General features: G+C 56.7%; 1 protein-coding gene across 2 annotated transcripts in view; it reads right to left on the bottom strand.

The window, feature by feature from the left end:
- Positions 1–10,877, bottom strand: part of UNC5A (unc-5 netrin receptor A) — a 54,820-nt gene extending 43,943 nt beyond the window's left edge. For both annotated transcript variants that reach the window (XM_087815945.1, XM_016197138.2), the window contains exon 1: positions 10,808–10,877. In XM_087815945.1, coding sequence (XP_087672071.1) covers positions 10,808–10,877 — 70 coding nt within the window. The remainder of the gene's footprint in view (positions 1–10,807) is intronic.
- Positions 10,878–12,780: the final 1,903 nt, after the last annotated feature.

The following is a 12,780-nucleotide window of genomic DNA, read 5'->3' as shown; positions in this document are numbered from 1 at the left end:
TGCTATCCACACAGCACTGGTACCAGCTCCCCTTTACAGAGCTGTCACTGGGGGCCTGGTATGGAATAATCCAGTTCGTCCTTGAAACCCTCTGAAGTAGGAGCCTTTCATTTCTCACATTTTCTGGGTGAAGAAACCTAGACACTGAGAGCAAAAATCACCTGCCTGAGGTCACTCACTTTAGGATTCTAACCTAACCATTAGCTCCAGAGCTCTGCTTCTCAACCATAGCTCTCTGGTACCTAACCGACTCCCCACCTCTCAGCCCACCAAAAAGCCTGGTGCCCGAAGGGAGCAGCCCTTCCAAGCCTGGGGAGGTCAATGGGTCTTGTAGGTAGAGGGCTAAGGAGCCTTTGCCATTCTCTTCAGGTGACCAGGGAATAGCAATGTGCTGGAACCAGCTCAGCCTGGCTCAAGAGAGCCCATCGTTAAAATTTCTGGAATTTTGCAAGCAGTCCACACTACATTGGTAGCTTGAAATAGGATGTGGCGGGAGTATTTATACCATGAAAATTGGAAAATCATTCCCCCAGCCCTCCCAGAGAGCCACCGTTAAATTCACTAGCACATCTCTGCTGGGAGGGAATGCTGACCACCCTCAGGACATCCTGGACTATGGGAGGTGGGCTTCAGGCAATTCACACCAAAGACAAGCCCCCCAGTGGAGCCAGGGGTATGAAAGGAAAGGGTCTTGAGAAGACTAGGTAGGTCTCAAAGTTGAAATTCTGGCTGTGATCCCAAAGATCTGGAGGAAGGAGTCTAGGAAAGTGTCAGGGCAGCTGCAAGACATCTAGGTAGGCTCAGAGTCTGGCCAGACATGCCCAACATGGCCAGGTGGCACGAAACCAAGCACAAAGTCACCAGTGAGAGGCACAGACTAGAGAACTGAGCAAAGAAGGCTAAGGCTTGTGGGAAATGCAAAATCTACGTGGGAACGGAGGGGGGCTGGAAGGAGGAGAATCAGGAAAGGAGGGGCCTGCTGATGGGGGGGCTGGGAAGCTGGCCTCACCACTCCACTGTTTTGCACCCGAGGACACTGAAGTGGAGAGTGAGGACATACTCTAACAAGAAGGCACTCAAGACCAATGGTTGTCCTGAATGAGGTCAGGCCTCTTGCTCCTGGTAAACCCCCAGGTCCTGGCAGGGGGCCTGCAGAACCTGCTGCTGACCTCGGAGAAAGTGGGGGTGGGAGTGGTCATGGAGCAGGAGATACATGAACTGCTGTCTAGTTTTCTAAAAAAGAAGTTGGTTTTGGTGAAGGCATCTTTTAGATTCACTGAGTGCAAGCAACACAAACCAATTCTCATAAATTTAAGCAAAAAAGGGAAAGTACTAGTGAGAAATTGGGTTGTTAAGAGAAGGAAAAAGAGGCTTAAAAGGGGGATCTGAAGCGGAAAAGGAACTAGGCCAGGGAAATGACTTGCTTGTCTCACATGGGTCCTGCTGCTGCGATGAAGGGGCCCCCAAATGCCCACTAAGGTTGCATTCTGGTGGGACTGGGAATGAAAGCTGGACAGATATAAAACCTGACAACTGGAATAGTTATAGCCTGGTAAACCTGATGCAAACCTCAGGCACGATTCCTGCTAGGGTTCTTAGTCAGCTGCACATGACCAAAGGAATCAGGGACACAGACACGCTGGGACCCCCACGGACCCAGCACACCAAACCAGCTTCCCTTATTACAGGGCTACTGTTCAGGCAGATCAGGGCCAGACTGGAAACAGTGTGTCTGGATTTCAGCCAGGCACCTGATAACATATCTCAGGATCAGCAAATGGAGATATATGAACCAGATGACAGTACATTTAAGGGAATGTAAAACCTGTTGAATGCCCAATGCCCAGCATTGTTTTCTAGCATAGCCTATGTGGATCCAGATTCGGGTCTTTACCTTTGAGCCTCAGGATGTGTCCCTGGTGCTATTCAACATTTTAATTAAATACTTGGGCAAAATGTATTGATGGCAAACTGGTTAAATCTGAGGATGATGTGCCCATTCCTTTTCAGTGGATAGAAAGCTGTGAGTGATGGCATATAGCCCGAGTAACAGGACAGGGGTATTGGTTGCTTGGGCTCAAGCTCAACTGCATAACCATAACCCCTGGCTGTGCGGACTGGTTCACACACGGCACAACACTTGAGCTGGACCAATGAGAAAAGGCACTGACATCTGTTAGATGGCTGAGGGAAGAGATGTTTTTCATCCCCTCACTCCCCACACCCCCAAATTGGGCCTGCAAGGATGTAATTCTGGTAACTCCTGGCAGCCACCTTGGGACTTCGAGGAGAGAGCTTGCTGGAGAGTGACACCAACACCCCAAGAACCTAGATGAAAGATAGATCCTGGTCACAGTGTTCTCCCTGGTTCCAACCATGCCTGAAGCCAGAGCTGCTAGCCCTGGCTTTTCAGTTCATGCACCAATAAATCTCCTTCCCCCCTTTTTTTGCCCTAAGCCAATTTGGGTTGGGATTTCCAATATTTGCAACAGATACACTTAATATCCTATACTAGTCTATTAGTTCGCATTGGGGCATTGTGTCACAGTGGGATGAGCTCCTGGGATTGACATCTAGAGGCAGGTAACAAATACTGGGGGGGGGGGGGGGGGGGGCAGAACCATGCTACATCAGGGACACCTGAGAGACTGGAGATGCCAGACAGGAGTTCTGTCTTAAATAAAAAGGAGGAAGCCATCCTGAGTGGCCCCAGAAGGAAGAGCCAAGAGCCATTTGGGGGAGCTTATGGGGAAGGATTCCCCCTCATTATAAGTAAGTGGCTTTGAACGTGAAGACCTGTGGCCTCCGGCAAGTCAGAAAGCCATCTCGCAGGGGGTTTTGTAATACAAATCCTGTGATCTGGACAACAACCCTGCTCAGGTTTGGGAAATGAGAGGGTGGGGGTTCAGGAGGCAGGATACAAAGGGGAAATGGGCTCAGGGAGGTGAGGGGATTAGCTTCAGAATCAAGGTCTTTTAAGTCCATGGCCCTGACAATACATGGCCACATGGGAGGGACCAGAGTGGGGGAGGAGTCAGGCCAAACAGTAACAAGGTCTCAGCTCTGTCACTTCTGAGCCTCAGTGTCCTCATCTGATGAATGGGACTAATCTCACCTACCTCATGGCTGTCAGATGATTCAGACAGAACCCAGCACACCATGGTTACCACCAAGTTAATTAAGAATAAAAAAAATGTGACAGTCACGGAAGGCTCCTGCTCTTCCAGCCCCAGACTTCTCTCCTCTTAGCAGGAGAATGCTTTTGGATGTCAAAGACCTGGACTGGAACCCCAGGATGGCCAGGGGTTTGGGACGCCGTGTTCTCCCTCAGCTGTAAAATGGGACGACCACAGCGGCGCACTAGAGGCCCCTGACCTACAGGAGGTGCTCAGGGGGTGGGGTGTTCGCCTCCCCTCCGCGGCATAGTCAGCCCTGTGCCCTGCAAGACCTACAGGCCCCAGGCTGCCAGTAGGGCCCACTGCCCAGCCACGTCGCGGGCGCCCAGGAAGGCGGCGGGGCGAGCGCGGGGGCTGCAGCTGGCGCGGGAACCGGGAACGGCGGAGGCCGCCCGCCGCCTGCCCGGAGGCTGGACGCCCGCTCCCCGGGTAGCAGCCGAGCGCTCAGCCAGGAACTTGTTAACAGGCCCCGAACAAAGAGCCGCTAATCCGGCGGGCTGCCGCAGGCGGGCTGGCGGGCGGAGGGACCCCGCCCCTTCTCCGCGCCGCGGCCGGATTCACCGCGCGCGGCCCGCCCGCGCCGGGCGGGGCGAAGGCGGGAGCCGCGGGGCGGGCGCGCGGGCCCCGCCCGGACTCCAGCTCCTATTGGCTCAGGCGCCGACGCCCCGCGGCCGCTCGCGAGTCCCGCAGCCCGCCTGGCCCGAGGCCCGCCTCTAGCCCAGGACCCCCTGCCAAGTACAAGGACAGCGGGGTGCGGCTGTTTTAGGGAGAGGGTAGGCTCTGGTCACTCGGGGACGCTAAGTTAGCGCTCCTACCTGCCTGCGTCTGGCACCATTTTTTTTGGAGGGGGGGCTGTAAAGCTGCAGATATGGGAAAACCAACAGCCCCTCAATTCCATTTGGTCTCTGCCTCAATTAGAAGGGGGTAGGGTCTAATTCGGGGTGTACTCCCCTGCAGGCTGCCAGCTGGACATGCTGGGGTGGAAAGCCCGGAATTCCACCTGCCACTCTTGACTAGAAAGGTGTAGAGCAGAGGTGGAATACAGGGTCCACAGCTCCTCCCCAGGAACCCTGTAGCTGTCCCTCAGGCTGACTACCCCTCCCCAAATCCCAGCCATATATTTGCCTGGAGCTCAAGGTGACCCTGAGCCTTCCAGACAGACACAGCTCTGACATCCAGGCTTGAGGAGGGGTTGGTCTAGGGGACTCACCCATCAGGATGCTGGCACTCCACGATCTTGCCATGGTCCCACTCATAGGCAGGGACCTCAGAGCCCCCTCCCCCACCTGAATAGGACCTAAGACTTGCTCCTTTGTTACCTACTCTGGGGATGAGCAGCTGCCACTCAGGCCTTTCCTGATCTCTATAGTCACCTCCTCTCCCCATTTCAAACGGGGCTGGGATGGGCCAGCCAACCACCACACTTTGGGAGTACACACTAGGGCTTCTGTATGCCCCATCCCTAGGCATCAAAGGGGCAGAGAAAAGATGCCAGGCCTGTCCTCATCCCAAAATGGAGGCCTTCCCTCAGGCCTCTGTCCTCCCACGTGGACCCCTAGGTGTACCCTCTCCCACAAAGAGGGCACCAAGGACTACCCCACTCCTCTAAGGAAGGGACAGAACAGTGCCCTCTGCTGTATCCATCACCATCAATTGCAAACATTTATTGAGTTCCTGTTGTATGCAAGGATTAACACACATCAGGCTATCTAATCTGCACAACTGCCCTTTTATGACTCTGTTTGAGTACCAGGGAAACTGAAGAAATACAGGGAGGCATGAATCCACAGGCAGGACTAGGGTGAGGCATGGGGGATACCAAGAGCACTCACCCTCAGGGGCTCACCCTGTACTTGCGTGACTTTAAAGTTTGCACCAGAGGCACCTCCCTTGCCTCGCCCTAGTCCCAGCCTTGGTCCAAACCAAGACCCTAGAGCCTGCCAACTGAACCCATCACCTCCTCCACATTCCTGAGGTTCTGGCTCCTGGGGCCAAAGGCTGCTGCATCTGACATTAGTGCCTTTGAAGGGGGTGGGCCTCAGGCACTGGCACTCTGATCTTCTGGGGGTCCTAAAGGGCTGTTTCTGCCACTGAGGGTATTCACCAGCTAAAGCAGAACCCTGCTTCCTGGCTTGGGTGCAGGGACTCAAAATTCCTACTTCTACCTTACAGCCACCTTCAGTCCTGCGGCAGCAGCCACCTGGCTCCAAGGCAATGCAGGCAGCTGTTGCCAGGGTGGTTGGTGGATGTGGCAGGTGCTGGGCAGCTGTGAACAGTTCTTGGGGGAACCTACTGTTGAGGGCACAGTCCACCCCAGACTCCCAAGGCAGCCACCCTGGGCACCAGCCTCTGCCCCAATAGTCATCAAGTCCAATCCTTTAGTATACAAAGAGGCAAACAGCCCAGAGAGGTTAAGTGATTTGTCCAATATCACAAAGTAATCAAATGGCAGAGCCAAGACTAGAACTGAGTTCTATCCAGGGCTTCCTCCCCTCTTTGCTGCCATGTTCTGTGTGTCAAAGATGACCATCAGCACACAGTTCCAGGACAAGCTGAGCCCAAATCATCATCTTCACAGAACCCCCTAAGAAAGCTCTGTACACAATGAAGGATTTTGTATCTGAATCCGGCCTGAGTCTCTGCAGGAGGTGGTGAGTATGCAGATGAGGGGTGGGGGCAATGACCCCCACCTGGGGCTTCTGCCTGGAGCTAGAGCAGTAAAAAGTGAAGCAGCTCACATAAGGGACCTTCTCTCCTATCTCTGGGCTTGGGCCCTGACGCAGCTTAGGACCCCACTTGTCCTAAATTGTGCCCCTTCAAATGCCAGGAAAATGAAAATGAAAGTCATAGGCGCTTGCTCCAAGTCAGGGCCTACCCTGGGGTCCTCTCTCTGTGTTGCCCATCAACTTATTACTATAACCCTAAGAAGCAGATGTGACCCAATTTAAGAGATGTGGGAACAGGCTGGGGAGTAAAAGTTATTTGTTAGGTGGCTCAGACTGAAACCTGGGCCCATCTGCCTCCAAAGCCCTGCCCTTTCTACTCCACCTGATAGGAAGAGGGAGCTGAGGCTCCCCAAAAGGCAGGAAGATCCTCCTATGCCACTCCCATGGGAGCAGACAAGAGGAACATGGGGTGGGCTGGTACAATTGGTCACAGGAAGCTGAGCACCTATCTGGGTGGCAAGGATGGTTGGAGACAGGGGCCAAGCTCTCCTGGGGTTCAGCCTCAACCGGGACCCAAGTAGGTGCTGCACAGAGCAGCTCAAGTCTTGATGTCAACTCCAGCCCTGAGGATAGGGGTGGGGTCTGAGGAAGAGGCCACCAGTACAGGTTGTCCATTCAGGATGAGCAAGGTCATGGCTCGGTGCCCCTCAGCTCTACCTTTCAGAGGTTTGAGTCTGCAGCTCTGGGACCCAGAATGAAGTTACTCATACAAGAAGACACCCATCTGGGAAAATCTGTGGCTGGGAGGGGGAAGGGTGAGCAGGGAGGTTCCTAGTAAACATACATGGACATACAACCTTCGTGAGGAACTCACAAACACGGACACTCATGAAAGCTGGCTTGCCGTCAGGGTGAGGGGCCAGGGCACAGCTACCCCATGGTGGAGTCTCACCTTGCTCATCCCAGCCCTAGACAGGTGCCATTTCCAGCCCTGGAGCAGGGCACGCTGTGTTTGGGGACAGGAATGGGGAGGGCTGCTGAGGGGGGCACAGCAAACTTCTCTCCCCTTCCCCAGTGGCAGCAGCCAAAGAACCCAAATTCAAGAGGAGGAAATAAAGAGAAAAAAGAAGCACTTGACTGGCCGTGACCCGGAGCATGTTGGGGGCTGAGAGCGGGGTCCTAGTGCCATAGACAATGGCAATACTTGTGGGAAACGCTGGAGTGAATAAGGTGGCTCAGGCCAGAGGCTTCTGGCAGCTGCCCCAGGCCACTGTGCGTGGCTCCCCAGGGCCAAGGAACCAGTACCTCCATCCTGTAGCCCACTGAGCTCATCACTATGCCTCGGCCCCTACCTGGGCCCTGGGAGGAGCTGGGGAGGCCTTCTGGAGGGGGCTGGATTAAAGGTGGGGGCTGAGATAAGCAGAAGGGCACACACAGAGCTGAGGATGTTGGGGTGTAGGACGGGGAGTGTAGCTGGCAGGGCAGGGGGTACAAGGTTCTGCAAGGCAAGGGAGTTACAGTGAGGAAGCTGGAACCTGTCCAGGGATGTGGGTGAGCAGCCCACCAGCATTCAGAGCAAGGGAGAACATCTCCCTCCCAATGGATCAGCCCAGTGAAGCATGGTGACTTGGGGGGCCCCTAAGCCCCACCCCTCCCTGGCTTGGGGTTGGAGGCAGGCACTGGGGAGGCACAGGTTCAAGTCTGGGCACCAGGGACATTAATCTAATTGGAGGAGTCTTAGGAGGGCGATGAATGGGGGTGGCTTAGGGGAGAAGGGTGAGGGAGAAAGGGGCTTGGGGGGAGTGACAAAAGAGAGAGACACAAGCAATGTCGCAAGTAGGACTGAGCTGGAGGACTTGGTGACAAATTAGAAATGAAGCGTGAAGGAGAAGGGAGAGCTGAGGGAGACTAAGGTTTCCAGCCCCGGGGCTTGGGGAATAGGGAGAGGGGGATGGCAGGGCCCGTGGGAGGGAGGGGCAGCAGGAGATGTTTGGCCTGGAATGAGCAGGCCCAGGCTTGTAGGTGTGTGGACAAGCCCAGCACTGGGGCCTTCACCTGGAGAAGGGGTCCCCCACCTTTTAGGCTGAATGATTTGAGTCTGCAGGTCTGTGACCTGGAGCAGCACCAGGCAGGAGGAAGGGATGTAAGACAGTGGGGGCCATGGGAGCTTGGGGTGGGTGGTGGCTCCTGCCTGAGGCCAAAGTTGGCTGCTCCTAAGAACCAGGCCAGTGCCTCTTGGTTGGGGTTTGGTACCTGAACCAATGCCAGTTCCTGGGCTCCTGAGGGAAGCCCCTCCCACCACAGGCAAAGGGAGTCAGAAGACCAGCCCTCTTCTGGAGATACCTGGGGGGCCCCAAAGCCTAACCCATCCCATCTGCAAGGCAGAGTGAATGAGAACAGAATATTTCTTAGCCCTAAAGAATTAAGACACCCTCCCCACAACCAACTGTTCCAATTTGGGGGTGAGAGGTGGACAGAGGGGTCCAGGACCAGCCCTGAGGATAGGGGTGGGCCTGAAGAAGAGGCCACCAGGACAAATTTTTGGGGTCAGGATAGGCCAGGTCCCCATGGGCTCCTCCCCTAGGACTGTGGAGATCTGTGTGAAGAGAAACATACAGATGGGTATGGCCCACAAGGGCAGAGAGGCAGGTGCCAACTGTGACTGGGAATGAATGGGAAAATCCTGTGAGACAGGTGGGTCCCTGTGTATAGGGACACAGAGAAGGGCCTACCAGGTGAGTATGCTGAAGGGACAGGCTTTTTGTGTGGCCCAGGGTGGAAGCTCAGCCTGGGGAGCAGGAAGCTGCCATAGTGCTGGCCACCACCTCCCCCCGCGCCCCCTGCTGGCTGTCCCTCAGCCACTTGCACACATTTTCTCCCCAGGCTGATGTTCTCCAGTAGCTGATGGGTGGTGTAGGGGGAGCCAGGTTCATCATAGGGCCAGCCTGTCTGGGCATATGTGCCCGGAGCCTGTGAGGAACAATAGTAATGGCCCCAGGTGAGAAGTAAGGCCCCTCCGTGCCCTTCAGCAGCTCCTTCCACAGGCCTGAGTGGATGCCCGGAGGCTCTGCTTCAGGGCAGTCCTATGGCACATGGGCCCACCTGCCAGCTCCCTGGACAACCTTGGGCTAAGCCCCAACAGGTGCTCCACCAACCAGTGATGCAGTCCCCTGACTCTACAGTTTCCTGAGGAATCCATGTGGCAGGCCCCCACCATGGTTGTGGTTCTCTGTCTCACCAGCACCCATCACCCCCTTACCTACATATGCTCACCTGTGCAACTGCTCACAACCATCACATATGAGTGGCAGGCCACACACATACCAGTGCTGCATACATTGCTAGGCCCCGTCATCACCAGGGCACACATGCCAACTCACAGCCCTAACACATGATTACGTGGGCAACATGCAGATATGACCACACAGCCCTCTCACATGTCCGACGCAGTAAACCTTCCCTGGGCATCTATTCGGTATCTGACAACACCTTCCCTGGGCGAGGAGCATGAACACTTCCAGCTAACAATGGTCAGTGGTGAAACCCGCACCCTCTGAGGGTGGCACACACACTCTTAACATGCACATGTGTGCAAATATGAACACACACCCAGAGGCAGTGCAGCCTCCTAGCTAGGTCAGGATTAGAAGGGGAGGTCATGGGGCAAAAGGGTTTGTTAAAGTGAGGATTTGGGGGGATGATGGGGTGAGAGAGAAGGGATATAGAGTGGATGGGATGCAGTAGAGGGAGGACTTAGGGGGCAGGATGGGAGGGTGGCCAGACAGTGGTGGGTGCAGGACGTGCTACGCAGAGTCCCTTTAAGGAAACAGCTATCAGCCTCAATCATAGGGCTGGTCTCTGAGCAATCACTCATTGATCTCCGATCAGTCTGGCTTTGAATCTCAGGAATCCCAACACTCCCTCCTGACACCCCTGGGATTAAAAATGGCCTGGCCAGGCAGAAGGGCACCTCACAGGTTCTTGGAGCAGCAAGAATCAAGAATTGCTAGGGCAAGCCCCATGGCCTCTTAGTCAAATAAATGACCCCCCCCCCACACACACACATAAATAAGTTCAGCTCTGCTAAGTGCATGGGTGGGGGGCAGAGATCAGGAGGCTGCAACAGCTCAGCCTGGGTGGAAGCGCAGGGAGAGCAGACAAAGGATGCAGGGGACCTGCCTCCCCCGGCAAAGGAGGTGGGTTGAGGGCTGAGTTGCCGAGCAGGTTAGGGTGGCCAATGGGACATAAAGGGAGGAGGAAGGGCTGTGTAGTAAAAGGGAGAAAGGAAAGCGGAAGTGAACCCACCATACACAACTGTGGCCCCCACGCGCCAGGTGGGGCCAGGAGCCACAGCCCCAGTGAGGGGCCCGCAGTGCTCGTGCCGGCTGCAAGGGCTGGGGGCTGGTGTCTGCGCCTCCACGTCTGAGTATGTACGTGTGCGAGCGTGTGCGGCGGGGACAGAAGAGGACACTGTGTTCTGGACGTGGGCAGAGGCCAGGTGCCAAGCTAGGAACTGTGAGTAGCTGTCTGAGGCAGATGCTACCGGGAAGAGGTATCTTAACCGCCCTTCTTGATTTCCTGGGGACTGGGATGTGGTCAAAACCCTCTAATCTGCGACCCTCAAAGTCAGGCTCCCCGGGGCGTTGATTCAAACCCCTGACCCTGCCCTGGGGCCGGCAACCAGCAAACTTCCCTCGCCCGGAGGCGTGGGGCGTCTGTACTCGCCAGTCCCGCGCGCTGACAGCTGCTCTTGGACTTGGCAGAACCCAGGCTTCAGGCGAAGCGCGCGGGGAAACTGCGCAACAATGAGAAGCGGCCCCCGCGTCCTGCCTCGCAAAGTTTGGCCTCGGGGGACTCCCAACTGGGTCCGGCAACGGGGGTCAGGGACCACCCCCCATTCCAGAGCAGCGAGCGTTTGTACGCACTGTCCCCCACAAGCCTCCCCAGAACGTGCACGTGACTCACCGGAACCGCGGAGCCAGGCGGCAAGGACTATGCCCAGGAGCGCTGGCCACAGGCCGGGCCGGATGGCCATGGCCGCGGGCAGGCGGGCCGGTCGCGGTGGCCCGCAGGCGGGAGGGCGGCTTTCAGCGCCTCAGCCCAGAGCCCCAGCCCCGGGCGCCCTCGGGGCCCATGCCAGCGGACTGCCGGGCGGCCGGTTACGGGGCGCACGCGGCGCGTGGCTCCCCTGGGCACCCGGAGCGCAGCAATGCAGCCGGGGCGGAGCGCAGAGCCAGCCGCGCCGCGCACGGAGCCAGCCGCCGAGCGGAGCCCGCAGCCGGGGAGCGGGCCGGCGGGCGCCGCAAAACCCGGACTGGAATAACGGAGCGGGACGGTGGCAGGGCGGGGCGGAGGAAGAAAGGAGGGGCCGGGCCCCCTCGCGCTGTGCATGCGGGCCACAGCCAGCTCCGGGGATCCCTCTCGGCGAGGCCCTAGGCTCCTCCGGGGAGGGTTTGGGGTGGTGGGCGGGGAGGCCTCCCACCGCCCCGCGGGGCCTCCTGAGACAGGGCCAAGAGTCTGAAACCCGGAGTGGATCGGTTCTCGGATCGGGGCTCTCCCGGGCCCGCCAGCCTGCGCACAGGTGGCTCGGGAGGGGCGCAGGGCTGCAGCGACCGCGGAGCAGCGCCAGTCTGCAGAGAGCAGCCCGGGGCAGGGGTGCCCGGGGCAGGTTCCACTGCAGTCCTCTCCCTCCACCCGCCCACTCCGCCTCCCGGCCGCGCTCCGAGGCCGTCAGCGCGCCGCGGTACGCCTCCACGCGCGGCTTGGATAGGGGACTGCGGGAGAGCGCCCGGATTCCCGGCCAGCTCGCAGAGGTGCCCCGCAGGCTAGACTCGGGGCCACCCGCAGTCCCAAGCACGTCGGCTGGTGCACCTCAGCGTTACCCAAGGTTTCCCTAACCCCACTGCGCCGTTTGCCTACGGAAAACATCCCAGCGCGCCGCGTGTCTGACTGGGAGCGTGGTGTTTGCGCCCGGAGCACACATGGTGCTGGAGTCGTGGGCGTAAAGAAACCAGCTGGGCTTTGGGGACTAGACAGAGCTGGGGTACTGCCTGGGCGCTACCGCCTTCTAGCTCTTTGACCTTGGGCAAGTCACGTCTCCTGAAGCCTCCAGTAACCACCGCTGCTGGAGTCTCCAGTTCCCCACCCCCATTCCCTAATCCGGTTAAAATAAACAGAGGGTTGCCTTAAAAGAGAAAGGAAATGACAAACGCGCACTATGTGCACAGAGCCAGCGGTCAGAAAAAGAGAGGGTCCTGCCCTGGATCGGGAGGGGGATGAGAAGGGTGAGGGCAGGGTCGCAAACTAAAATGCCTACGGTGGCCTGGCGATAATATACATTGGTGCTACACGGCCGGCGATATAAGAATCGTCTTAGCTTCCACAAAGAGATACGAGGTCTACTATATTTCTTGAAACACGAGGCCCTCTCTCGGTCTGTCTTTTGTTTCCCACTATTGATAGAAAAGGGTTATGAGAAATGTTTTTGCTTTCTTCTTTACTATTAAAAACATCAGCCAATGTCCAGATACACATCTGCAGGCACTGAGCTTCAGTGCCAAGGAGGGAACACCAGCACTGGGCACCCGGCACAGGATCCCATCTAAAGGGACAGCTGGCTCTTCTGCTCCAGGTGCCAGTTGGGGGGTGTGTGGAATATGGCCCAGTACTGGCCACATCTTCCAATTTATTCATAGATTTCAATAGAAGCCATTGTATGTGAAATCTTCTGATCTAAAGTCTTTAACTGAAAAATAAAATATTTAAACTTCATGTGGGCCCAGATGAAAATGTCCACAAATATGCACCAGCTTCTGGGTTTTGAACTCTGCTTTGGGGGTTGCTTGTTTGTACTTTGTGTCAGGAGGGCCTGATCTAGCCAACTGGAGAGTGTGTGTGAGTGTGTGTGTGTGTGTGTGTGTGTGTGTTAGGGTGAAACA

Source organism: Miniopterus natalensis, chromosome 4 (assembly GCF_054644295.1).
Source record: "Miniopterus natalensis isolate mMinNat1 chromosome 4, mMinNat1.hap1, whole genome shotgun sequence".
Classification (NCBI taxonomy): Eukaryota; Metazoa; Chordata; class Mammalia; order Chiroptera; family Miniopteridae; genus Miniopterus; species Miniopterus natalensis.
The sequence above is the reverse complement of the archived record's forward strand: the minus strand, read 5'-3'. Positions and strand labels throughout refer to the sequence as shown.